The 27,853-nt window shown below is 34.6% G+C and overlaps 1 protein-coding gene across 1 annotated transcript in view; it reads left to right on the top strand.

Moving 5' to 3' along the window:
* The window catches only part of LOC146402866 (uncharacterized), an 805,401-nt gene that overhangs the window by 442,860 nt on the left and 334,688 nt on the right, over positions 1–27,853 (top strand). Inside the window, exon 6 of the mRNA XM_084965716.1 lies at positions 8,959–9,018. Within this exon, the coding sequence (XP_084821842.1) occupies positions 8,959–9,018 (60 nt within the window). The remainder of the gene's footprint in view (positions 1–8,958; positions 9,019–27,853) is intronic.

Genomic DNA, 27,853 nt, shown 5'->3' with positions numbered 1-27,853 from the left:
TTGTAATTTTCTTTACTTGTATAGACTTTTGGATTGTTTACGTTTGACTATTATGCATAAAACTGCCATGAGAATTCTTACACAAGTGTTTTTGTTGAACATGTATTCATTTCTCTTGGGAAAATTCTTAGGAATAAAATTTCTGGGTCAGAGAGTAATTGTATGGAATTTCTTCCAAAATTATTGTACCATTTGATATTTACATCAGGAATATGTGAGATACCTGGATACCTCAGATCTTCACAGCTGGTATATTTTATAGCTTAATCATCCTAATGTGACATCAAGCTCCTTTTATGTGCTTATTGCTTATTCACATGTCTTTCTTTTTGATAGGTATTTCAATAATTAAACTATTTTTTAAATTGAGTTAGATTTCTTTTTAGTGGCATAGGAATTCTTAATATAGTCTTACTACAAGTCCTTTTATATATAATATACGCACACACACTCGTAGTGACTGAGTGTTGTACCCAGTCTATAATTTGCCTACTCATTTTCCTAATATTGCCTTTTTATGAGATGTTTTAATTTTCAAGTGTAATTTATCAGTTCTTTATGGTTTCTTCTTTCTGTGCCCTATCTAAATTTGTCTTATGAAATATTCATAAAAATATTCTCTTATGTTTTCACCTATAAAGTTTATAGTTTTAGCTTCTATGCTTAGGTTCATGAAGTAAAGGTTTAGTTTATATTTTCTCAGTAGTCTTACTGCTATTTGTTGAAAGGACTTTGCTTTCCACATTGGATTGCTTTGACAAATTTGTTCAAAAAAATCAATTGACCATATAAATATGGGTCTAATTCTGTTTTATTCCTTCAATTGATTTGTCTGTCTCTATGATAATATTAAACTGTCTTATTTACCATGGCTTTACCAAAAGCCTTCAAATTACATAGACCAAATATTTGTTCTTTTTTTTTCCCCTCTTTTCAAGATTGTATTTACTATTCTAGGCCCTTTTAATTTCCATTTAAATTTAGTTACTGTATTAATTTCTACCAAAAACAGACAGTAGGGAATTTGCTGGGGATTTTATTGAATCAATGGATCAATACTGAGAGAATTTACATATTAACATTATCGAATCTTTTGATCCATAAACATATTATCACTTTACATTTATATAGGCTTTCTATCATGTGTCTCACAATATTTAGTAGATATCAGTGTAGAGGTTTTGCATTCTTTCAGAAAAAAATAAACAAAACTAAACTTTTTTGGTTTTGTTTTTAATAATTGTTAACTTTAAAGATTTTATTTTATATTTGTTGCTAGTATAATTAAAATTATATTTTGTGTGTGTTGACATTGGATCATACGTAGAAACTTGCTAGATTCACTTGTTAGATTTAGTGGTTTTTTCTTTGTAGATTCATTGAAATTTTTGTGGACACAATCATGTTTGGCTACTTAAAAGAGTTGTATCTCTCTCTTTCCAGTCTATAGGACTGTTAATTGTGTTTCTGGCTTTATTGTGCTGTCAAGAATCTGCAGTACAGTATTTAATAAACATTATGAGAAAACTTATTTTTTAAGTTATTCTTTAGGAGGACTATATTCAATTATTTAGTGTTTTCTCATTAATTCTGATGTGAGCTTTATCATATTGTTGTATATCAGGTTGAAGAAAATTGTATTCTTATTTTCCTGAGAGCTTTAAATGTAAGTGGGTATTGGATTGTATCAAATGTTATTTTTCTGCATCAATTGAAATAATTGTGTAAATTTGCTTTTATTCTTTCTACGTAGTAAATAACACTGATTTTTCAGTGTTAAACCAAATTTACTGCCTTAGAAACAGTGTATTTTACTTCCATGTTATTTAATCAAATATGTTAATATTTTGTTAAGGATTTTTACATGTATGTTCATGAGGAATATTATCTCTAATTTGCTTTCTTTGTAGAGTTATTTTCTGTTTGTAGTATGAAGGCCATTTTGCCTTAAATCATTGGAGCATATTACTTTTTTCTTTATTTCCTGAAAGTATTTGGTAACATTGGTATTATTTTTCCCTAAAATGGGTGATAGAATTCACCAGTAGAGTCATCAGGATCTCAGCTTTTCTCAATGGGGAAGTTTTTCCTAATAAATAGAACATTTATTACATATTGAGCTATTCATATATCAGGTTTTCCTTGAATTACCTGTGTTAATTTGAATCCTTCAAGTAATTTTTTAATATTTCAACTAAGTTGTTCAATACATTTGCATATCCATTTTCTTAATATTTTTGTATAAAAAATCACTCAGATAATAAAATCAATAAGCTTCTAGCCAGGCTACTTATGAAAATAAAGAGAGAAAACACAAATTTCTATATCAGAAATGAAAAAGGGGATGTCACCACAGATCCTATTAAAAGGATAATAAAGCAGTGCTATGAATAACTCTATGCCCCAACGGTTGATAATGTAGATGATAGGGAGCAATTCCTCCATATTCACAATCTGCCAAAATTCACACAGGAAGAAATAGGTGATTCAAATAGACTAAGTATATATTGAATCATAATTAACAACCTTCCAAAATAAAAACTACCAAGGCCTGATGATTTAACTTATGAATTCTACCAAACTTTTAAGAGCTAAATTATACCAATTCTCTACAATATTTATTTATTTATTTATTTATTTATTTATTTATTTATATTGGCTGACCCACAGAATATGGAGATTCTGGGCCAGGGATCAGATCCAAGCTGCAGCTGTGACCTAAGCCACCTGCAGCTGCAGCAATGCCAAATCTTTAACCCACTGTGCCCAGTCCAGGATGGAACCTACATCCCAGGGCTCCCAAGACTCTGCCAATGATGTAGCACCACAGCAGGAACTTCATACAATATAATTTGGAAGATAGAAGCAGAGGGAATATTTCCTAATTCATTCTCTGAGGCCAGCATTGTCCTAATACCAAAACCAGGTAGAAATTACAGAAAAAGAATACTATAGACAAATATTTCTAATGAAGGGAGATGCAAAAATTCTTAAAGTATTAGTGAATCACATCCAAAAAAATAATTATACACCATGAATAAATAAAATTTATCCCAGGAATACAAAGCCAATTCACCATTCTAAAATCAATTTATGGAATCCATTGCATCAGTAAACTAAAAAAGAGAAGTCACATGATCATATCAATAGATGCATAAAAATCATTTAACAAAATTCAACACCCCTTCATGGGAACAGCTTTATAAATGAGAAGTGGAGAGAAATTTTTTCAACTTGGTAAAGGCTATCTACAAAATACTTACGGCCAACATAATACTTTATAGTGAAAGGCTGAAAACTTTCTCACTAGGATCAGGTACAATGCAAGTATGTTCCCTCTCACAACTCTTGTTTCAACATCATACCAGATGTCCATGCTGATACAATAAGACAAAAAAGATATACAGAATGGGAAGAAGACTTAAAAGTGTCTTTCTTCACAGATGACATGATCATTTATGCAGAAAATCCAAAATAATTGACAAAAAACTCTGGGAACTAATAAATGATTACAGCAATGTAGTAAAATACAAAGTTAATATATAAAATTCAATCCCTTTCCTATATACTAAAAATGAATGTGGAATTTGGATTTAAAAACAATACCACTTACATTAGCATTCCCCAAAATGAAATACTTTGTTATAAATCTTACAAAGTATCTACAAGATCTATATGAGGAAAACTGCTAAACTCTGATGAATGAAATCAAAGAACTAAATAAATGGAGCAATACTCCATGTTCATGACAAGGAAGATTCAATATTATCAAAATGTCAATTCTTCCTAATTTAATCTATAAATTCAGTGCAATCACAAACAAAATCCCAAGAGGTTTATTTTATGCATATCAACTGACTCTAAAATTTACATGGAGATGCAAATGCCCCAGAATAGCCAGTACAACATGGAAAAAGAACAAAGTTGGAGGATTTATACTGCCTGACTTTAAGAAAAAATAGAAAACTACAATAATCAGGATAATGTGGCATTGGCAAAAGAGTAAATATATTAATGGGCCAGAATAGAGAAGCCAGAAATAGACCTACTTAAATACAATCAACTTATTTTTGACAAGGAAGCAAAGACAATACAATGGAGAAAAAATTGTTTCTTCAACAAATGGTATTGGAAAAACCAAACAACCACATGCAAAAAAAGGAAAAAAATGCATCTATATACAGACCTTATACCAGCTACAAAAATTATATAAAAATGAATCTTATGTCTGTGTATAAAACACAAAAATATAAGTCTCCTGGAAGATGACATAGGAGAAAACTAGATGACCTTGAGTATGGTGATACTTTTTAAGATTTGACATGACACCAAAGATACAACCTGAAAAAAAATTAATCGATATGCTGGACTTCATTAAAATTTAAGATTTCTGGTCTTCAAAAACAAGTCAAGAGTATGAACAAGCCACACACTAGGAGAAAATATTTTCAAAAGGCATATATGATAAAAGACTCTTTTCCAAAATATTCAAAGAACTCGTAATATTCAACAAGAAAATAAGAAACCAATTTTAAAAATGCCAAAAGACCTTAACTGATACCTCACCACAGAATATATACAAATGATAAGTAAGTATATGGAAATATGCTGTGCATCATATGTCATTAGGGAAATGCAAATTAAAATAAAAAGATGCCACTACATGCCTATTAGAATGGCCAAAATCCAGAACATTTACAATACCAAATGCTGGCAAGAATGTGGAGCACCAGGAACTTTCAGACATTGCTGGTGCAAACGCAAAATATAGAACAACTTAGGAGGACAGTTTCACAGTTTCTTAAAAGACTAATCATACCCTTATAATATGATAAAGAAATCACTCTCCTTGTTATTTCCCCAAAGGAGTTAAAAACTTATGTCCACACAAAAACCTGCACAAAAAGGATTAAAGCAGATTTAGTCATAATTGCCACAACCTGGAAGCAACCATGATGTCCTTCAATAGGTAATTGAACAAATAAGCCATATTATGTTCATACAATTAAGTATTTATTCAGCACTAAAAAAAAAAAAAAAATCTCTATCATATTTCCTACTGTGGCATGGTGGGTTAAGGATCTGGTGTTACCATAGCTGTGTTGAAGATTGCAACAGTGGCTTGGATTCTATCCCTGGCCTGGGAAATTCCACATGCTACAAGTGTGGCCATTAAAAACAAAACAAAACAAAACAAAACAAAACAAAAACCATCAAACCATGAAAAGACATGGAGAAAATTTATATGCATATCACTAACGGAAAGAAGCCAATCTGGAAAAGGCTAAATACTGTATGATCCCAAATATATTATATTTTGGAAAGGAAAAAACTTGGAGCCAGTAAAAAGATCAAATAAGATCAGTGGTTGCCAGAGATGGTGGGAATGGGGAGAATAATAGACAGAACACAGAGGATTTTTAGGGCAGTGAAAATACTCGGTATAATATTATAATGGCTTTATAGCATTATATATTTGTCAAAACCCATAGAATATACACATCTAGGAAGTACTGTAAGGTAAACTATGGACTTTGGGTAATTGTGAGGTGTCAGTATAAGCTCATCCTTGGTAAAACATGTTCCTTCCTGCTGAGTGATGTTGGCAATGGAGCTATGCATGTGCAGAATAGGAACATATGGGAAATCTCTATACCTCCTTAGTAATTTTGTTGTAACTTAAAACTGCTCTAAAAATAATATATATTGGACTTCCCGTCATGGCTCAGTGGTTAAGGAATCCGACTAGGAACCATGAGGTTGTGGGTTCGATCCCTGGCCTTGCTCCGTGGGTTAAGGATCCGGCATTGCCATGAGCTGTGGTGTAGCTCTCAGATACGGCTCGGATCATGCGTTGCTGTGGCTCTGGCGTAGGCTGGAGGCAACAGCTCCGATTAGACCCCTAGCCTGGGAACCTCCATATGCCACAGGAGCGGCCCTAGAAAAGGCAAAAAGACAAAATAATAATAATATATATTTTTAAGGGCCACACTTATGGCACATGGAGGTTCCAAGGCTAGTCATTGTGTCAGAACAGCAGCTGCATGCCTGTGCCACAGCCATGGTAATAACAGATCTGAGCCACATCTGTGACCTGTGCCACAGCTTGTGGCAATGCTGGATCCCACTGAGCAAGGCCAGAGATTGAACCCACATCATCACAAAGACAATGTCAGGTCACAATGAGAACTCCTAAAAAAATAAATAAATATTTAAATTTAAGAAGAACCATTAAGAAAAAAAATTCTCAATTGTTGATTTTTTTAATTTAAATGATTTTTCACTTTTTTCTGTCCCTTCTCTATTGAGAGAGCAGTGATAAAATGTTCAACTACAACTTTGAATTTGTCATTTTCACTCAATACTTTTGTCAGTATATGCTGCCTGTATTTTGCCCTTCTATTATGGTGTAATCATTTAATATTTTTGTCTTCTTGATAAATTAACTCTTTTATTATTAGGAATTATCCTCCTTAAGATTTGGTAACATTCCTTATCTTAGAGTCTATTTTCTTCCAGTAATAATAGATCTCCTTTAGTGCTTTTATCCTAATTTTGTCCTGGTATTTTTTATTTACTATTAAAAAAATTTTTTTTTACACTTGGACCTATGGCATGTGGAAGTTCCCAGGCCAGGGGTTGAATTGGAGCTACAGACTATGCCACAACCACAAACACTGGATCTGAGCTGCATCTGTAACCTATGCCATAGATTTCCACAATGCTGGATCCTTAACCCACTAAGTGAGGCCAGGAATTGAACCTGCATCCTCACAGAAGACAGCAATGTGTCCTTGACCCAGTGAGCCACAATAGGAATTCCTCATGGTATTTATTTTTATTATACGTTTACAGTTATTATTATATTTACTTAAAGCATATATTTTAAGTGTACTTAAAGTATGCTTATATTTCAAGTGTATCTCAAAAGCAGTATTTAGTTAGGTATTACTTTTTTATTCTAGATTGGCAATCTCTGCCTTTTAATTTAGGTGTTTAGTTCATTTACATTTACTATAACTATTCATATAGTTGGGTTTAATATCACAGTTTACTATTTGTTTTATCAGTAACTAAGCTGGTTTTGTTCCTTTATTCTTCCTTTCCTGCCTTCATTTTTGCTCTAGACTGAATATTTATGACTCCCCCCCATTCATATGTTGAAACCCTAACCCCCAGTGTGATAGTATTTGAAGACGAGGCCTTTGGGAGGTAATTATGTCCTGAAGGTGGAGCTCTTATGATGAGATTAGTGCTCATGTATAAGAAGAGACAAAAGAGGTATTTTTTTTTTCTCTTTCTCTACCCATACCATGTGAGGATATGTGATAAGACAGCCTTTTGGAAAGAAGGAAGAAAGCCAGTGAATCTGCCAGCACTGTGTCCTTGGATATCCTAGCCCCTAGAACTATGAGAAGTAATTTTCTGTTGTTTAAGCTACCCAGTCTGTGGTAGTCTATAATGGCAACCTAAAGTAGGACAATCTAATTATTTTATTTTTTTATGTATTCAGTTTTATCTCATCTCTTGGCTTATTTATTTTTATCTATCTATTCATTTATTTATTTAGTCTTTTGTCTTTAGGGCTGCACCCATGGCATATGGAAGTTCCCAGGCTAGGGGTCGAATCAGAATTATAGCTGCCATTCTAAGCTACAGCCACAGCCATAGCAATGTGGGATCCAAGCCATATCTGTGACCCACACCACAGTTCATGGCAATGCCGAATCCTTAACCCACTAAGCAAAGCCAGGGATTGAACCTATGTCCTCATGGATCCTAGGTGGGTTTGTTAACCACTGAGCCACGATGGGAAGTCATATCTCTTTAATTTTTTTATTATTTTTACTGATTGTTTATGGATTTTGCATATATTCTTAATTTATCACAGCCACCATAAATTAATATATTTCCTTATATATTATATGAGACATTGCAATAGCATACCTTTATTTACTTTCCTCCCATCTTTGTATTGTCAAATCATTTATTCTATATATTTTAAGTCCCTCATTGTACTAGTGTTTTTAAAACAGCTATGTTTTATTTCATTTTTTTAATGTGATGAGCAACAGTATTTTCTAAAATGGTGCCATCCATATAGTAGCCACTTGAGCATTTGAAATATGTTCACTACCTTTTAAATAAATCAAATATAAAATATAGAATATATTTCATATTCATCCATATATTTATCATTCTCTAATTTTTTTTAAAAAGTGTGTATTCAACTTTCCTCATGTCATTCTCTTTCTGACTAAAGAATTATAATTTCCTTTAATATTTTTTTGTAATACAAATCTGTTGGAGACAAATCCTACCAAATTTTTTTCTTAAACATTCTTTATTTTGCCTTTATTTCAAAGGTTTTTTTTTTTTGTCTTTTTTGTTGTTGTTGTTGTTGTTGCTATTTCTTGGGCTGCTCTCGCGGCATATGGAGGTTCCCAGGCTAGGGGTCCAATCGGAGCTGTAGCCACCGGCCTACGCCAGAGCCACAGCAACGCGGGATGCGAGCAGCGTCTGCAACCTACACCACAGCTCACAACAACGCTGGATCGTTAACCCACTGAGCAAGGGCAGGGATCGAACCCGCAACCTCATGGTTCCTAGTCGGATTCGTTAACCACTGAGCCACGACGGGAACTCCTCAAAGGATATTTTTGTAGGACGTTTTATTCTTGGTTGGCAGTTGTCTTTTTTTGTTTGTTTGTTCGTTTCTTTTGGCAACTTAAAGGCAGCATTCCATGTTTCTCTGCCTTTATTTCTAACTGGAGTTTAGCTGTCAATCTTATCTTTTTTTTTTTCCCATATATATCATATATCTTTTTTTTTTTTTTTTTTTTGCCTCATTGTTCCTAGTCGGATTCATTTCTGCTGCACCACAATGGAAACTCAATATATCATATATCATTTTTAAATAAATACTTCTAAAATTGTCTTTTTATATTTGGCTTTCAGCAAATTTACTCTGATTTATGAAGATGTGGTGTTCTCTCTATTTATCCTGTTTGGGATTCGGTGAGTTGCTTATATCTTTGGTTTGATATTTTTCATTGAAATGTAAGTTTTATTGGCCATTATTTCTTCAAATATTTTGTGTTGCAATCTAAATCTCTTCATAGTTCATATAGTAATCTGTCTCTTCTGTCAGTTCTGGGTCAATCTCCAGAGCTCTCTAGAAGAGAAATCTTTCTCTTCTCCAAGTCCATGTATGTTAACCTGTTTGACAATCCTCTGGCAACTTTTTCTCAGTTTTTTTCTCTCTGTGCTTCATTTTAGATCATTTATATTTTATTTTCTTTAAATTTACCTTCCTTTTTGTATCTCTCAACCAGCTACAAAAATAATGTATTATTATTTCAAATATTGTGTTTTTCAGTTCTAGATTTTTCATTTTTCATACTGTTGTTTTTTTAATTCCTTACCTTTTATTTTATCTGTCCTTTTAATTACTTCAAATATTTAGAGTAGCTCTCTTAAAGTTATCTTCTAATTCCAACTTTTCTGTTAGATCTGTGTCTGTTTCCATCAAATGCTAGTTTTTTCTTAGTTATATATAACATATCCCTGCTTCTCTGCATGAGTAGTAATTTTTTATTGTTTGCTGCATATAGTTGACAATACGGTATAAGGAATTTTGATTATGTTATTGTTCTTTAAAGAGTGTTGAGTTTTGTCCAGGCAGGCAGTTAATTTACTGGATTAGCCTAATCCTTCTGAAGCATATTTACAAGCTTTTCTAGGGTAGGTCACAAGTAACCTTGGTCCTAGGACTAAAGTAGCCGTATTGCTTTTCTGTAGTATCATTTGCATTTTCAAAGTGTTCGCTGAGATCCCTATTCTGTGTGTTTATAACTCCTTTTTTCTGCACTATGATCTCAAGAATATCCATTCAGCTAGAATTTCGTCAGTAGTTGTTCTCTACCAGGCCTCAAGGGTATTTTCCCAGTTTATGTTCAATTTATTATTTGCCAAAGACATTAGAATACCACTATAGGTTTGTGGTTCTCCTATTTTGCCTAGCACTTTTCTCTCCAGTATCGTATCCCATTCATTTTATCTGCCTCAGTATTGCCAAACTCTGTTCTCTGCCCCATTAGCTTAGTGAGAATATCATGCTTTGGTTGCCTCTGTCTTCAAAGTAGGAGTACAGCCAGTGCCTGCAGACAGAAAGCAGGATGGCTGTGGGACTTACTTCATGGATTTTCCTTATTCTTGGATCACAGTTCTATGATAATTCTTTCTTAATATCTGATAACTGTTGTTTCACTTATTTTGTAAAGTTTCATAGTTACTCATGGTGGGAGGGCTAGTCCAGTAGATGTTCAGTTATGTCCAGAAGCAGAAATCTCTGATGTAAAATTTTATTACAGCTATCTCAATCTTTCAGGCAAGTTAAAACAAACAAACAAACAAAAACTATTCCCACGTCTAGAGTCAAAATAATATTCTTAGAATCAGTCTAAAACAAAGAGTTGAAACTATCTGAAGTTAAAAAAGAAAACCACAGATGTAGGTTTGGCTACTTCAGGATGACCGGAAGTTTAGGCTAGTTGTCCTGATAGCACAAACTATGAACAGTGTTTCAATTGGGAGAAATCTCCCACCAGGAGAGTAATTACAGGATAATGTGAATTACCACAAGTAGAAAAAAGCATGTGTATTATATCCTCCACTGGCAGAAAATGCTATCTGAGACATTCCTGCATTCTTTAGAACAGGTTTTTTTTTAATTGAAGTGTAATTGACTTACAGATTTATTAGTCTCAAGTATACAACATAGTAACTCAATATTTTTATAGATTATACTTCATAAAAAGCTATGATAAAATTTACTATATTTCCTGTGCCATACATTATATCCTTGCATCTTATTTATTTTATACTGTGTAATTTGTACCTCTTAATCCCCTTCCCCTATTTCCCCCCTCCCTCTACTCCTCTCCTTTCTGCTACCACTAATTTGTTCTATGTATCTGTGAGTTTGTTTCTGTTTTTTTATGTTTGTTTGTTTTATTTTTTAGATTCCACGTGTAAGTGAAAAATACAGTATTTGTCTTTCTCTGCCTGACTTATTTCACTTGGCACAGCCTGGTAATTGCAATGGTCAGTCTCAATCACCAGACCTTATTTTAAGGTGTCTTTCTTTCTCACCTAGTGTATTCAGAGCTTCTCAATTTCCCTTTAACCTTGGACTCCCATATTTCTGGCACCAGTACTGAAGTGATTATAGGCACTGTTTACTGATGTCTTCCTTGTTAACTTTGAGCAGACATTTTCGGTTTTGTGCTGTGATAACAGTTGACAGTTTTGTTATGAAATTGCTACTACAACTGAAAAACCTGTGTCTTTGCGAAGATACCCTAGTCTTCACATTTGTTTCATCTGAATAATCATCCTCAGTGGATTCCAGAAGAAAATCTACTATTGATGTTTTTGAAAGCTGTTTCCCCATGTACCTAGTGATGCCCATGATCTCTTCTTTGTACTCATCAAGTCACTTCTTTCTTATTTTTGGAATGTTTTAAGTCTTTCTTTCTAACTCTGTTTCTGCAATAATGAAATTTGCTTCAGGTGTTTCTCCTGTACCCTTGCCTATCTTTTATGAAAGCTTGATTGTGTTTGTAGTAGCTTAACTGTCTTCTTAGATTTGTCTTTACATTTTTCTCATACACATTGTATGAACACTTTTACCTGGAACCAAAAACTTTCATTTCACCTTCCCTTCTCCGTCTACCAGATGTTTGATTTTCAATACATTTCTCTTGATTTTGTCTTCTGGTTCATCCCATAGTGAGATAAATGAACTCAATGAGTTATTAGCAATACCGAAGCAACCAGTGAGAGATAAATCTTTTCAGTGTTAGCCGTCTCAACTGGATAATTTCATTCATTGGACCAATATTTTGTCCAGGCCTGAATTCAACTTACTGTCTTTCTTATCTCTTCTATAAGTTGTCTTATTTTAGCTGAGTCTACCCTCAGAGTCACATTCCAAATGTTAGGAGCCTAAGTTTCTCAGGATGTGCTCAGTGTCTACATACCACTCACAATGGGTGTCACCTTGAAGCTCATCAAGCATTTCTTAAAGTCTATGTTCTTATAACATTTTCCGATCTTGTCATCTCAAATCTATACAAGTCGTAACATTCTAGCTTAGCTGTAGCAGAGGGGAAGGGTAGGTAGTATTTTTATCTACTCACTGTGAAACCTCCAACTCTGGCTTTAAAAGATTACTTCTCAATAGCTTCCTGTAACCTGATTCTTTCTAGGCAACCTGTCTGCTAGGTATGACTTTGCCATTTTTCTTTTGTTGTTTACTTTGGGCTCTATTCCCCTTTCCTGTTAATAAAAACATCTCTTTTTTTCCTAACACCCTCTTCAGGAATAACTAGATCTGGGTTACTATCCTTTTCACCTATTTATTTATTTTTTTATTGTTATTTCCCCAATACAATTTTTTTTTATCTACTGTGAATCCTACCAAACATACAAAGAGGAACTTACACCCATCCTCCTTAAACATTTTCAAAAGGTTGAAGAAGAAGGAACACTCCCAAAGACATTCTATGACACCACCATCACCCTAATTCCAATACCAGACAAAGATACCACCAAAAACGAAAACTATAGGCCAATATCTTTGATGAATACAAACACAAAAATTATCAACAAAATTTTAGCCAACTGAATCCAACAACATATATAAAAAAGATCGTACACCATGACCAGGTGGGATTCATCCCAGGTGCACAAGGATGGTTCAACATATGCAAATCAATCAACATCATACACCACATAAACAAAAGAAAAGTCAGAAACCACATGACCATCTCAATAGATGCAGAAAAAGCATTTGACAAAGTCCAACATCCATTCATGATCAAAACTCTTACCAAAGTGGGTATAGAGGGAACATACCTTAACATAATCAAAGCCATTTACAACAAACTCACAGCAAATATAATACTCAATGGAGAAAAGCTGAAAGCCTTCTCACTAAAATCTGGAACAAGACAAGGATGCCCACTCTCACCACTGTTATTCAACATAGTACTGGAAGTCCCAGCCACAGCAATCAGACAAACAAAAGAAATAAAAGGCATCCATGTATGAAGACAATAGATAAAACTGTCACTGTATGCAGATGACATGATACCATATGTAGAAAACCCTAAGGACGCAACCCAAAAACTACTTCAACTGATCAACAAATTCAGCAAAGTAGCAGGATATAAGATTAATATTCTGAAATCAGTTACATTTCTGTATACTAACAATGAAATATTAAAAAAGAAAGCAAAAATACAATACCTTTTAAAATTGCACCCCAAAAAATCAAATACCTGGGAATACACCTGACCAAGGAGGTAAAGGACTTATATGCTGAGAACTATAAAACATTAATCAAGGAAATTATAGAAGATGTAAAGAAATGGAAAGATATTCCATGTTCCTGGGTTGGAAAAATTAATATTGGAAAAATGGCCATACTACCTACCCAAAGCAATCTATAGATTCAATGCAATCCCTATCAAATTACCCATGACATTTTTCACAGAACTACAACAAACAATCCAAAAATTTATATGGAACCACAAAAGAGCCAGAATTGCCAAAGCGATTCTGAAGAACAAAAACCAATCAGGAGTCATAATTCTCTGAGACTTCAGGCAATCTTACAAAGCCACAGTCATCAAGACAGTGTGGTACTGGTACCAAAACAGACAGACAGATCAATAGGACAGAATAGAGAATCCAGAAATAAACCCAGAGACCTATGGTCAACTAATCTTTGACAAAGGAGGTAAGAACATAAAATGGGAAAAAGGTCTTTTCAGCAAGTATTGCTGGGAAACATGGACAGCTGCATGCAAATCAATGAAACTAGAACATACCCTCACACCATGCATGAAAATAAAGTCAAAATAGCTTAAAGACTTAAATATAAGGCAAGACACCATCAAACTCATATATTTTTTAATCTTTAAGATCTCATCATCTTTTTCATCTATGGGTAATCTGTTCTCCAAGATCTTTATCATTTCTCTTCAAGAAATGTATTTCTTCTTCTAGTTTATTAGTTTGTCTTCATTTGTTTCCCTTCATTTACTCATTTACGTTCCTTTTCTCTGATTCTAATTAAAAGCCTGAAGAAGATTTTTAAATTTGCCTGTTCTGCTTTTATTTTCTAGGCAAATATGATTCTTAGAAACAAAGTTCACTTAAACACCAAACAGTCCTTTGGATTTGCCATAATTTCTTTGATTTATTTTACCACATTAACCAAATAAAACATCTGCTTTCAAATTAGGGACCCCATTAATTTTTTTTATTTGTTCATGAACAAAATCCTTCACTCTTTTGAGGATGTGCCAGTTCAGAATTAGGGAATTGTGCAAAATCCATTCCAAGTTATTGCCATAGACTGATGACTGCTTTGTTTTTTTTTTTTTGTCTTTTTGTCTTTTAAGGCTGCACCCGAGACATATGGAGGTTCCCAGGCTAGGGGTCAATTGGAACTGTAGCCACTGGCCTACTCCAAAGCCATAGCAACTCAGGATCTGAGCCGCATCTGCGACCTACACCACAACTCACAGCAACGCCGGTTTCTTAACCCACTGAGCGAGGCCAGGGATTGAACCCACATCCTCAATGGATGCTAGTCAGGTTTGCTAACTGCTGAGCCACAGTGGGAACTCCTGATGAGTGATTCTTAAACTTGGTGAAGTTGTTACAGCTCTACCTACCAATTTTTAGCGCTAAAGATTTAAAGCTAGAAACTCAAAAGTGTTCTCTTCCAAGGGCATATCACAGCTGCTTGTAGACTTTTTGATCCAGTTCTTGTGGTCAGATATCTGATTGAGAAACAGAGTAAAGGGAGCAATTATTTTTTCACAATTCTCCCTGGCAAGTAAGCTCTTTTTGGGTGGGGTTGGAGTGGGGCTAAGAAGGAAAACTGATTTTTAGTTATGCTATTTATTTCTTAAAAACTCAACCCTAGAAAATACATAAGAATATTACAAAAAACATGCACACACACATATCCTTCATCTAGTTGCCTTCATTGATAATATTTTTTCCTCATTTGTTCCCCACCTCCCTCTCCCCCTCGTCCTTCCCTCCCCACCCCCAGACCTGTATAATATATGCATTATTTTGTTTGGGGAACCATTTTGAAAAAATACGTAAAAACCATGACCTTTCACTCATACAAACTGTAGCATAGGTAATGTATTTTCTTATTACATTATCTATAGTAAAATTAGAAAATTTAAGAAATTTAGCATCTGATACTATTATCTAATATATGGTCCAAACTGAAATTTTTGCAGTTATAGAAATATTATCCTTTTCTTTTTCTTTGCTTTTTAGGGCCACACCCCTGACATGTGGAAGTTACCAGGCAAGGGGTCAAATCAGAGCTACAGCTGCCAGCCTACACCAGAGCCAGTACAACACAGGATTTGAGCCACATCTGCAACCTACACTGCAGCTCACAGCAACACCAGACCCCTGACCCACTGATTGAGCACAGGGATTGAACCTGCATCCTCATGGATACTAGTCAGACTCATTTCCATTGCACCGCAACAGGAACTCCACTTTATTACCCTATGAAGAAATATTTATACCAGTAGAAGATCCATTCCAAGATCAAGCACTGTATTAAGTTGTAATATCTCTAGTGTCCTTTAATCTGGCAAATATACTCAGCCTTCTTTTATCTTTGATAACTTTGACATTTTTGAAGAGTAGAATGTCCCTCAAGCTTGGTATTTCTGATATTTCCTCATGTATGTTTTCTCATCCTCATTTTGTGATTTCAATTTTATGCTGGCTTTGCCCACAATATTAAGCTAAGCATCACTACTACGTAGTTCAAGCTCCACACTAACAGACCAGTACCTAAGATCCCTACAGCTGGCATGTGCTAAGATCTGTACCTGCATCCTTCTCTGTATGAAAATGACACTTACCTGAGCAACATACCGTATGTTATAGTGACCAAGGTTAAAATACTATAGGTACTGAAGCCTGAAGCTTAAAGCTATTTACTCAGGCCATTTGAGTTTAAAACTATCTGCTTAATTGTAAACAGTCATCTTTTTGATGCAACATAATCTGCCACAAAACTGGCACCATTAAAAAATACCTAGATGTATTATGCCTACTAATGTGCCACAAAAGCCTGTCACCTACCCTAGCTAGGTTAAGCATGCCAATCTTTCTATTACATGTGTCTCCAACTTTTAATCATTTGCTTATTATCTATGAATCTGATTCCATTTATACATGGTACCTATCCCAGGTAGAGTCTCAATTATGGTTGCTAAATTAAATTGGATTGCAGTGGATTACATTTTTTTTTTTGAGAATTTACTCAAATTTTCTTTTCTTTTTTTCTTTTTTTATTGTTATAGGATTTTTTATTACTCGATTACATTTATAGTTGTACAACGATCATTACAACCAAATTTTACAGCATTTCCAAACCAAACCCCCAATACATCACTCCCACCCTCCCAAACTGTCTCATTGGGAAACCATAAGTTTTTCAAAGATTGAGTCATAATCTGTTCTGCAAAGAAGTTCATTGTGTCATTTTTAAATTTTTTTTATTATTATTTTTATTTATTTTTTTGTCTTTTTGCCATTTCCTGGGCCACTCTCGCAGCATATGGAGGTTCCCAGGCTAGGGGTCGAATTGGAGCCATAGCTACCGGCCAATGCCAGAGCCACAGCAACACGGGATCCGAGCTGACTCTCCAACTTACACCACAGCTCATGGCAATGCCGAATCTTTAACCCACTGAGTGAGGCCAGGGATCAAACCTGCAACCTCATGGTTCCTAGTCGGATTCGTTAACCACTGAGCCACGACAGGAACTCCGTTTTGTGTCCTTTTTTCAGATTCCATATGTAAGTGATAGCATTTGATCTTAATGTCTCACCTTCTGGCTGACTTCACTTAGCATGATAATTTCTAGGTCCATCCATGTTGCTAAAAATGCCGGTATTTCGTTCTTTTTAATGGCTGAGTAATATCCCATAGTGTGTATGTACCACATCTTCTTGATCCACTCCTCTGTCGATGGACATTTAGGTTGTTTCCATGTCTTGGCTATTGTATATAGTGCTGCAATGAACGTTGGAGTACATGTGTCTTTGCGAGTCATGGTTTTCTCTGGATAGATGCCCAGGAGTGGGATTGCTGGATGCAATGGGAATTCTATTTTTAGTTTTCTGAGGAATCTCCATACTGTTTTCCACAGTGGTTGCACCAATTTACATTCCTGCCGGCAGTGTAATAGGGTTCCCTTTACTCCGCACCCTGTCCAGCATTTATTGTTTGTAGACTTTCTGATGAAGGCCAATCTGGCTGGCGTAAGGTGGTACTGCATAGTGGGTTTGATTTGCATTTCCCTAATAGTGAGTGATGTTGAACATGTTTTCATGTGTTTTTTTGGCCATCTGCATGTCTTCATTGGAGAATTGTCTGCTTAGATCTTCTGCCCATTTTTTATTGGGTTGTTTTTTTGTTTGTTTGTTTGTTTGTTTTTGGTATTGAGCTGTAGGAGGTGTTTATAGATTTTGGAGATTAATCCCATGTCAGTGGCTTCATTTGCAGATATTTTGTCTTATTCTGTGGAGTGCCTTTTCATTTTGTTTAGGGTTTCCTTGGCTATGCAGAAACTTTTAAGTCTAATTAAGTCCCATTTGTGTATTTTTGCTTTTATTGTCCTTACTCGAGGAGGTGGATGGGAGAAGATATTGCTGTGGTTTATGTCAGAGAGTGTTGGGCCTGTGGTTTCCTCAAAGAGTTTTACAGTATCTGCTCTTATATCTAGGTCTTTAATCCATTTTGAGTTTATTTTTGTGTATGGTGTTGGGGAGTGTTCTAATTTCATTCTTTTCCATATGGCTGTCCAGTTTTCCCAGCATCACTTATTGAAGGGGCTTTATTTTCTTGCAGTGGATTACATTGATGTTTGAGTGTTTAACCTAAAGCAAGATATCCTTTTTTATAACAGAAACATAATTGTTACCTAATGTGCTGAAAAGTTTCCTCCCCTTTTCAACCAGATTATCCACCCACAAAGACAAAGTCAAATTTTATACTTCAGGAAAGCTTATCTGCAGTTCAGTTAAACAAAAAATTGAACATCCAAAGAGAAGCACTCCTTAAGTGATAGACTGAGCCTCAAGGGCACTCATCAGACCCTGGATTTGACATCCATAAAAAAGAATGCCAACCCAGAGAGTACAGATGTGTTGTTGTTACTTTTGACAGAAAAAGACCCTGCAGTATCAGAAAAGAGAAATGGAAATAATGAACAAATCAACCCAGGGAACGGGTGCTGACATGTGGCTTTATATCAGATGGAACACTTCCTTCACTGTGTGACAAGAAAATTGAGGACATAATGCACAAAAACATAACACAAAAACAAAATCTCAAAAAAAAGGAACACTGAGAGGCATAAAATGATAGATGAAGGAGCCCTAAGAGGTGGCCTGATCAAACGATTTGAAAACTACCGTGGTTGAAGGCTGTGTGGTGTTTTACTCCTGGCCTTTCTTGGCCTCTGGTGACTTCACCTCGGTTGGTTTTTGCATTGAGTGAAGGTTGCCATGCAGCGTTCTTTTTGGTGGACCAAAAAGGATCTTTCAGTTTCAATGTGGTTTTGAAGAGCCCTGGATTTCTAACCATGAAAAAAGGGAAAAACTAGGACCAGGAAACCTATTTTAGCACATCATAATGCTGCATTTTATAACCTACAGAATTCTCCAGAAAAGATATTAGCCAGAAGTTCTCAAAGTTTGATCAGGGAGCTTCTGGAAGTGCATGAGATACCCTTTAAGGATTTAAGTGCAGTTAAAACTATTTTCATAATAATGCTAAAACAACATTTGCCTTTTTCACTCTTATTCTCTTATGAGTATACAGAGGAATTTGCCAGAGGCCACCTGAAGTGTGATGACATCCTTCCTTTGATAGCTATTAGGATGTGTACTTACGTATTTTGAATTTTCTAAGATAGTAGATACAGGGTATACGTGTATACTTTTTCACAGATTAACTCTGTTCTCAGTGGCATTACTTTACTATCAGTGGCTATTTCCAATTATACCTTTAATAATCTTACTAAACTTACTATCACCTGAAAATAATTTATTTTGAAATTCTAGAATGAATGATAATATTTTTAAAAAATACAAAAGGCAAGTTTTAGGATTTCAAAATAATGATCTCTTAGACATAACTAGGTTAGAGAGCTTATGAAAGGTAATCTTGCTCTTACAGCAGTGTCAAGTTTTCCTAGTATCTTTCACCATCATGCACATTTTTTTGTGTGTGTTTGTTTTAATGTCAACTTTACCTAAGAATATCATTAATCAAGTACAGATCTCCCTCAAATTACAATAGAGTTACCTTCTGATAAACCCATCATGATAAGCACATCATAAGGAAAATATCATAACCTACCTAACATCATAACTTAGCCTAGCCTACCTTTAATGTACTCAGAAATTAACCTGTAGTTAGCAAAATCATCTAATACAAAGTCTATTTTATAATGAGGTGTTGAATAGTTCATGTAATTTCTTAACTACTATACTGAAAGTGAAAAAGAGAATGGTTGTGTGGCTACAGAACGGTTATGGGTTTTGGTTGTTTACCCCATGATCAGGTGGCTGACTGGGAGCTGAGGTTCACTGCTACTACCTAGTATCATTAGCCGTGAAAAAGATCAAAATTTAAAATTCAAAGTACAGTTTCTACTGAGCACATATTGCTTTCACATCATTGTCAAGTTGAAAAGTCGTAAATTGAACCATCTTAAGTCAGGACCCATCTCTGGTAAAATATTATTAAGTTTATTAACCGTTGACCTTTGAATACTTGCTTTTTGATACACTGCATGCCAAAATAGGAAATATACACAGAACAATTCTGCATACTGAAGTACAGTGGCTGCCTCAAGGAAAAGCCCTTATGTGATTGAATAACTAGCTAACTGCTTTTCTTCATGGAACAACAGACAGACCAACCACGTTTATTTAGATTTTGGTATTTAGCAAGCATTTTATCAAAATGGACAATGTGGGCTTGTAATTTTAAGAAAAGTAGCTGCCAGTGTTCATTGCTAATGACATTTGAGCTTTCTAGCAAAAATTAGAATTTTGGCAAACTTATATTCACCAGTGTGAGCTTGACAACTTCACAGTATTTAAAAAACTTCACTACTGAACTCAGTGATGGTGGTAACAAATGTGATCCATTAATGATATTGACTAATGAAATGCATTCACCAATGGAAGAGCCACATAAATCATTGAACTGGTATTTTTCAGATGTTTCATGTATGATATTATAAAATCATGTGTGAGTAAAGGATTCACGCGGATTACATATAGATTAATGGAATTTAAGGCATCAGAATTCATTGACATGATTCCAAATTCCACATTGAAAATAACTGTAAAAGCTACTACTCATTGCATTTTAGCATATTGTCAAATAAGAATATTTATAATTATCTGAAAAATAATTGAAATAATTATTGAATAATTGAAATAATACTCTTTCCAACTCAGATCCTTGTGAAGCTGGATTTTCAGCTAAAAATACATGTTTTATTGATTGGATGTTAAAGCCGACATGAAAATCTAGTTATTTCTATTAAGCCAAACATTAAGGAGGTTTGCAAAACTATAAAATAACAGCATTATTCTCACTTACTTTTTGTTTCATTTTGTTTTGGAAAGTTTTTATTTATGTTAACAAGTAGTGGTTTTATTTTTTATTTTAATCAAATTAATATTTGCTTTTTATCTCTAATATAGTAAATATAGATAGATATGACCAAAAACAATCAAAAGCTCTTAATAATTTTTACATTTTAAAGGTCTAATGAGACAAAAAGTAGAGAACAGCTAACATTAGCTACTTTTTATTCAGATAATAACAAAATTATTAGGTACTTTTTATGTATTAAGAATTGTTCTAGATGTCCGCGTGTCAGAGAAAAAAGACAAAACATACGTTTAAGATACATATTGTTAAATGCAGTAAAGAAAAGGTTTTAAAACACATCTTGCCTTAGTCTATACCACCAATGTGAACTACATATTTATTGTGTGCCTACAGTGTGCTAGTGACTTATGTATAATCCTTTCTTATTTTTATAAGCTCTCCATAAAATATCTTCCTTTCAAATATGAAGAATTTGAGACTAAAGAAGTAAAATGATATGACCATGTATACATGGGTATTTATTGGCAAAACCATGAATCAAAAGCAGGGCTGCCTGTGTCTAAAATGTAAGTTGTTTCCCTTATACAAAACTTGTACTTAAGTAGTAGAAGTTTGATTACCCAGCAGGAGAGATGCTATGTAAAATTTTCTTGGAGATCAGAGGTGGTTGAACTGATTAGCATTTAGGTCTTAACTAAACCAGAGATGATGTGATTCAAAGATTCATGTTTATGGTTTGCATATGGCAGTTAACTCAGGAAAGAGTTGCAGTTTGAGATCACTGGCAGTCTTCTGGAAAAGGTGATGTCTCAAGTCTAAAGGCAACTTCCTGAAGAATTTTGTCTTGGGGGAATTCAGTTCTTTTCAGTCCTTCAATAAATTAGATGAGGACCAACCACACTGTGGAGGGCAATCTGCTTTACTCCAAGTTCATCAATCTAAATTAAATCTCATCCCAAAACACCCTCCCAAAAACATCCAGAATAATGTTTGACCAAATATTTGTGCACCATGGCCCAGTCAAGTTGACACATAAAATTAACCATCATAACCAGGTTGGGTTTCATTAATGTTCATTGTTTTTTCCCCTAATTTTAATTTCACGGGCTTCTGCTCTTTTTAACTATTATTTTCTTCTGCTTGCTAAAGGTTTTCCTGGTTTATTTAGGTGAAAAAGTAAACTATTGATTTTGAGACCTTTATTGTTTTATATTATTAATAGTTAAAACTATATATGTCCCTCTAAAAAATTGCTTTAGCTGCATCCTATACATTTTTTATAGGTTATATTCTCAGTTTCCTTCAATTAAAAAATGTTCTTATTCCTCTTGAAAATTCCTCTTGTTCTTAGTTTAATTTCCAAGTATTTGAGGATTCTGTTCACATCTTTTTGGAATTGCTTGCTAGTTCAATTCCACTGGGGCCAGAGAACAAACTTTATGTGATTTCAGTTTTTTAAATTCATTAAGATTTGCTTTAGGGCCAAGGATATTGTCTATCTTGATAATTGCCTGTGCATGTTTGAAAGGAATGGGAATTCTGCTGTTGTTATATTGAGAGTTCTATAAATGTCAGTAAGATCTAGTTGGCTGATTTTTTTTTTTAGATGTAAAGCATAAAATTTATTATTTCAACCATTTTAAGCATGTGGTGCAGGGACATCAAGGGCATTCACCATGTTGTGTAACCATCACATCATCCATACAATTGAACATTTTTAACATCCAAAACTGAAACTCTATATCCATTAAACACTAACTCCCTATTTCCCACTGCCTTCATCCCCTGGTAACTTCTGTTCGATTTTCTCTCCCTGTGAATTTGCCTGTTCCAGTACCTCATGGAAGTGGAAGTATACTACATATATTTACTTTTTAGGGCCATACCCACAGCACATGGAAATTCCCAGGCTAGGGGTCTAAACCAGAGCTACAGCTGCCAGCCTACACCACAGCCACAGCAATGCTGGATCCTTAACTCACTTAGTGAGGCCAGGGATCAAACCTGTGTCTTCATGGATACTAGTTGTGTTTGCTACTACTGAGCCACAGAGGGAACTCTGTAATTATATGATATTTGTCTTTTTTTGCCTGGTTGATTTCACTTAGCATAATGTTTTAAGGTTTATTCATGTTCTGTATCATGAAATGAATGCAGAAGAAGAATAAAGATGTTACTGTAAGTAAATTTGCTGGTTGGTAAAGGTGTAATACAAAATAGCGTTTTTATTTTGAATAAAATTTTAAATTAAAGTATAGTTGATTTCTAATGCGCCAATTTCTGCTGTACAGCAAAGCAACCAGTCATCCATATATATACATACCCCTCCTTTTTTTTAATACTAAGTGAATTTTATTACATTTACAGTTGTACAGTGATCATCACAAGCAAATTTTATAGCATTTCCATCCCAAACTCTCAGTGCATTCCCCTATTCCCCAGCCTGTCTCATTGGGAAACCATAAGTCTTTCAAAGATTGAGTCATTATCTGTTATGCAAAGAAGTTCAGTCTGTCCTTTTTTCAGATTCCATATGTAAGTGACAGCATTTGATCTTAATGCCTCACCTTCTGGCTGACTTAGCATGACAATTTCTAGGTCCATTCATGTTGCTAAAAATGCCGGTATTTCATTCCTTTAAATGGCTGAGTAATATCCCATAGTGTGTATGTACCACATCTTCTTGATCCACTCCTCTGTCGATGGACATTTAGGTTGTTTCCATGTCTTGGCTATTGTATATGGTGCTGCAGTGAACGTTGGAGTACGTGTGTCTTTGCGAGTCGTGGTTTTCTCTGGATAGATGCCCAGGAGTGGGATTGCTGGATGCAATGGGAATTCTATTTTTAGTTTTCTGAGGAATCTCCATACTGTTTTCCACAGTGGTTGCACCAATTTACATTCCTGCCGGCAGTGTAATAGGGTTCCCTTTACTCCGCACCCTGTCCAGCATTTATTGTTTGTAGACTTTCTGATGAAGGCCAATCTGGCTGGCGTAAGGTGGTACTGCATAGTGGGTTTGATTTGCATTTCCCTAATAGTGAGTGATGTTGAACATGCTTTCATGTGTTTTTTGGCCATCTGCATGTCTTCATTGGAGAATTGTCTGCTTAGATCTTCTGCCCATTTTTTGATGGAATTGTTTGGGTTTTTTTTGGTATTGAGCTGTAGGAGGTGTTTATAGATTTTGGAGATTAATCCCTTGTCAGTGGCTTCATTTGCAGATATTTTGTCTTATTCTGTGGAGTGTCTTTTCATTTTGTTTAGGGTTTCCTTGGCTATGCGGAAACTTTTAAGTCTAATTAAGTCCCATTTGTGTATTTTTGCTTTTATTGTCCTTACTCAAGGAGGTGGATCAGAGAAGATGTTGCTGTGGTTTATGTCAGAGAGTGTTCAGCCTGTAGTTTCCTCGAAGAGTTTTACAGTATCTGCTTTTATATCTAGGTCTTTAATCCATTTTGAGTTTATTTTTGTGTATGGTGTTGGGGAGTGTTCTAATTTCATTCTTTTCCATGTGGCTGTCCAGTTTTCCCAGCACCACTTATTATTGAAGGGGCTGTCTTTTCTCCATTGTATATTCTTGCCTCCTTTTTCATAGATTAGTTGACTATAGGTGCATCGGTTTAATTCTGGGCTTTCTATCCTGTCCCATTGATCTATATTTCTGTTTCTGTACCAGTACCATACAGTTTTCATGTCTGCAGCTTTGTCATATAATCTGACACCAGGGAACCTGATTCCTCCAGCTCCATTTTTCTTTCTTAGGATGGCTTTGGTTATTCTGAGGCTTTTGTGCTTCCAAACTTTAAAATATTTTCTCTAGTTCTGTAAAAACTGTCCTCAGTGATTTGATAGGGATGGCATTGAATCTGTATATTGCCTTGGGTAGTATAGTCATTTTGATAATACTGACTCTTCAAATCCAAGAGCATGGTATGTCTTTCCATCTGTTTGTGTCATCTTTGATTTCTTTCATCAGCATCTTATAGTTTTCAGAGTACAGGACTTTTGTCTCTTTAGGTAGGTTTATTCCTAAGTATTTTATTCTTTTTGATGCAATGGTAAATGGGATTGTTTCTCTAATTTCATTTTCTGATCTTTGGTTGTTGGTATATAGAAATGCAGTCGATTTCTGTGTATTAATTTTGTATCCTGTGACTTTGCCAAATTCATCATTTTATGGTAGAGTCTTTAGGATTCTCTAGGTATAGTATCATGTCATTTGCAAATAGTTATAGTTTTACTTCCTTTCCAATTTGGATTCCTTTTATTTCTTTTACTTCTCTGATTGCTGTGAGTAGGACTTCCAAAACTATATTGAATAGTAGTGGTGAGAATGGACATCCTTGTCTTGTTCCTGATCTCAGTGGGAATTCTTTCAGCTTTTCACCATTGAGAATGATGTTAGCTCTGGGTTTGTCATATATGGCCTGTATTATGTTGAGGTAGGTTCCCTCTGTGCCCACTTTCTGAAGGGTTTTTATCAGAAATGTGTGTTCAGTTTTGTAGGAGGTTTTTTCTGCATATATTTAAAGGATTATATGCTTTTTATTCTTCAGTTTTTTAATGTGGTGTATTGCACTGATTGATTTTGGGATATTGAAGAATCCTTGCATCCCTGGCATAAATCCAACTTGATCATGATGTATAATCCTTTTAATGTATTTTTGGATTCGGTTTGCTACTGTTTTGCTAAGGGTTTTTGCATCTATGTTCATCAGTGAAATTGGCCTGTAATTTTCTTTTTTTGTGGTATCTTTGTCTGGTTTTGATATTAGGGTGATGGTGACCTCATAGAATGAGATTGGGAGTGTTCCCTCCTTTGCAATTTTTTGGAATGGTTTCAGAAGGATAGGTGTTATTTCTTCTCCAAGTCTTTGATAGAATTGTCCTATGAAGCCTTCTGGTCCTGGACTTTTGTTTGTAGGAAGCTTTTAATCACAGGTTAATTTCAGTACTTGTGGTTTGGTCCATTCATCTTTTCTATTTTGCTTGGATTAGTCTTGAAAGCTTGTACTTTTTTAAGAATTTGTCCATTTCTTCTAGGTTGTCTGTTTTATTGGAATATAGTAGTCTCTAATGATCCTTTGTATTTCTGTCATGTCTGTGGTAACTTCTCCTTTTTCATTTCTAATTTCATTGATTTGAGTCCTCTCTCTTTTTTTTCTTGATGAGTCTAAGTGTTTGTCAATTTTGTTGATCTTTTCAAAGAACCAGCTTTTAGTTTCATTGATCTTTTCTGTGCTTTTCTTCATTTGTTTCATTTATTTCTGCTCTGATTTTTACGATTTCTTTCCTTCTGCTAACATTAGGTCTTGTCTGTTCTTCACTCTTTAGCTGCTTTTGATGTAAAGTTAGGTTGTTTATTTGAGCTTTTTGTTTCCTGAGGTAGGCTTGTATTGCTATAAACTTCCCACTTAGAACTGCTTTTGCTGTTTCCCATAGGTTTTGGAGTGTCATATCTTTGTTGTCATTTGCTTCTAGGTATTTTTTAATTTCCTCTTTGATTTATTCAGTGATCCATTGGTTGTTTAGTAGCATGTTGTTTTGTTTGTTTGTTTGTTTTGCCATTCTTATGGCACATGAAAATTCCCAGGCCAGGACTGAACCTGTGCCACAGAAGTGACCTGAGCCACAGCCATGACAATGATGGTCTTTAACCAGCTGAGCCACCAGGGAATTCTGTGTCCTCTTTGTTTTTCATTCTGTTTTCCCTTTTCTGCCTTTTTAAAAACTATTTGAATCCCTTTTAATATTGCATTTCTTTTTCTCTTTTTTTTTTTTTTTGCTGTATGTTGTGATCATTTTTTTTTTTTTTTTTTTTAGTGATCTCTCTGGGGACTGTACTAATCATATTACCTTTTAAGTTTATTTAGAATTAATTTTTATCACTTTAAATGGAATTTTGAAACCTCGTATCATGTAGTACTTTATCTCAACTTTTGTAGTTGTCATATATATATTACACTATATACATTTTAAAACTCATCATGTTATATATGTATTATAGAACTTAAGATAAAATATTTTAATACATTAAATGAGGCATTTACCAATTCTGTTGCTTTTCCTTCATTTCTAAATTCTTTCCATGTGAAGTTTTCTTCTCACTACAGCTCTTTCTTTAATATTTCTATCAGTATAAGTCTTCTAATAACAGATTCTCTTTGTTTTCTTTCATTTGAGAATGTCTTTATTTCACCTTCAAACTTGAAGGATATTTTCTTTAGATATAGAATTTGGGGTTGACACTTACTTTCTTTTAGCACTTGATAAATGCTTTATCTTATAGCTTCTATGGTTTCAGATGAGAAGTCCACTGTTATTTGAATTATTATTCCCCTATAGATAATATGCCATTTTCTTTGGCTGATATCAAGGTTTTTTTGTCTTTGGTCCTCATTAGTTTGATAATCATGTGTCTGAGTGTGGACTTCTTTCAGTTTACCCTTTAAGGACATTTTTTATTTTATTTTATTTTATTTTAATCACATCTGTGGTTGTATAATGATCATAACAATCCAATTTCACAGGATTTCCATCCCACAACCCAAGCACATCCCCCACCCCCTAAACTGTCTCCTCTGGAGACCATAAGTTTTTAATGTCTGTGAGTCAGCATCTGTTCTGCAAAGAAGTTAAGTCTGTTAAGGACATTTTTAAGCCGAATTTAATATGTGAGTTTCTTCCAACCTTTATTACCATTATTTCTTCAAAGGATTTTTTTTTTTTTCACCAGACTTCTTCTGGAGCTTCAAGAATATGAATAGTAAGCCTTTTATGTTGTCTTACAGGTCAATATAAAATTAATGTTTAAAAGTATCAGAGACTCCCTGTGGGTTCCAAGACAAAATAAAGCTTTATAGATAAAACAGACCAGAACTGATCCTTGATAAAACAAAAGGAAATATACTGCGAGGAATGTAGAAAATATTATTGGTGATTGGAAAATCATAAAGCCATACTGTGAGACTAAATATGATGATTCTTATAATTTTTTATAGACCACACTTTTATTTTAAAAAGGGATCTCCAGATAAGTATACCATGCCCTAGATCATAAGGCCATCCATGGCAAGGGTGAAGCCA

The sequence above is a fragment of the Sus scrofa genome, chromosome 6 (genome assembly GCF_054392235.1).
Source record: "Sus scrofa isolate SSC_HxYL_T2T_F1_AM1 chromosome 6, Sscrofa_HxYL_maternal_Yorkshire_Landrace_v2.0, whole genome shotgun sequence".
Classification (NCBI taxonomy): domain Eukaryota; kingdom Metazoa; phylum Chordata; class Mammalia; order Artiodactyla; family Suidae; genus Sus; species Sus scrofa.
This window is presented reverse-complemented; position numbering and strand designations above follow the sequence as displayed.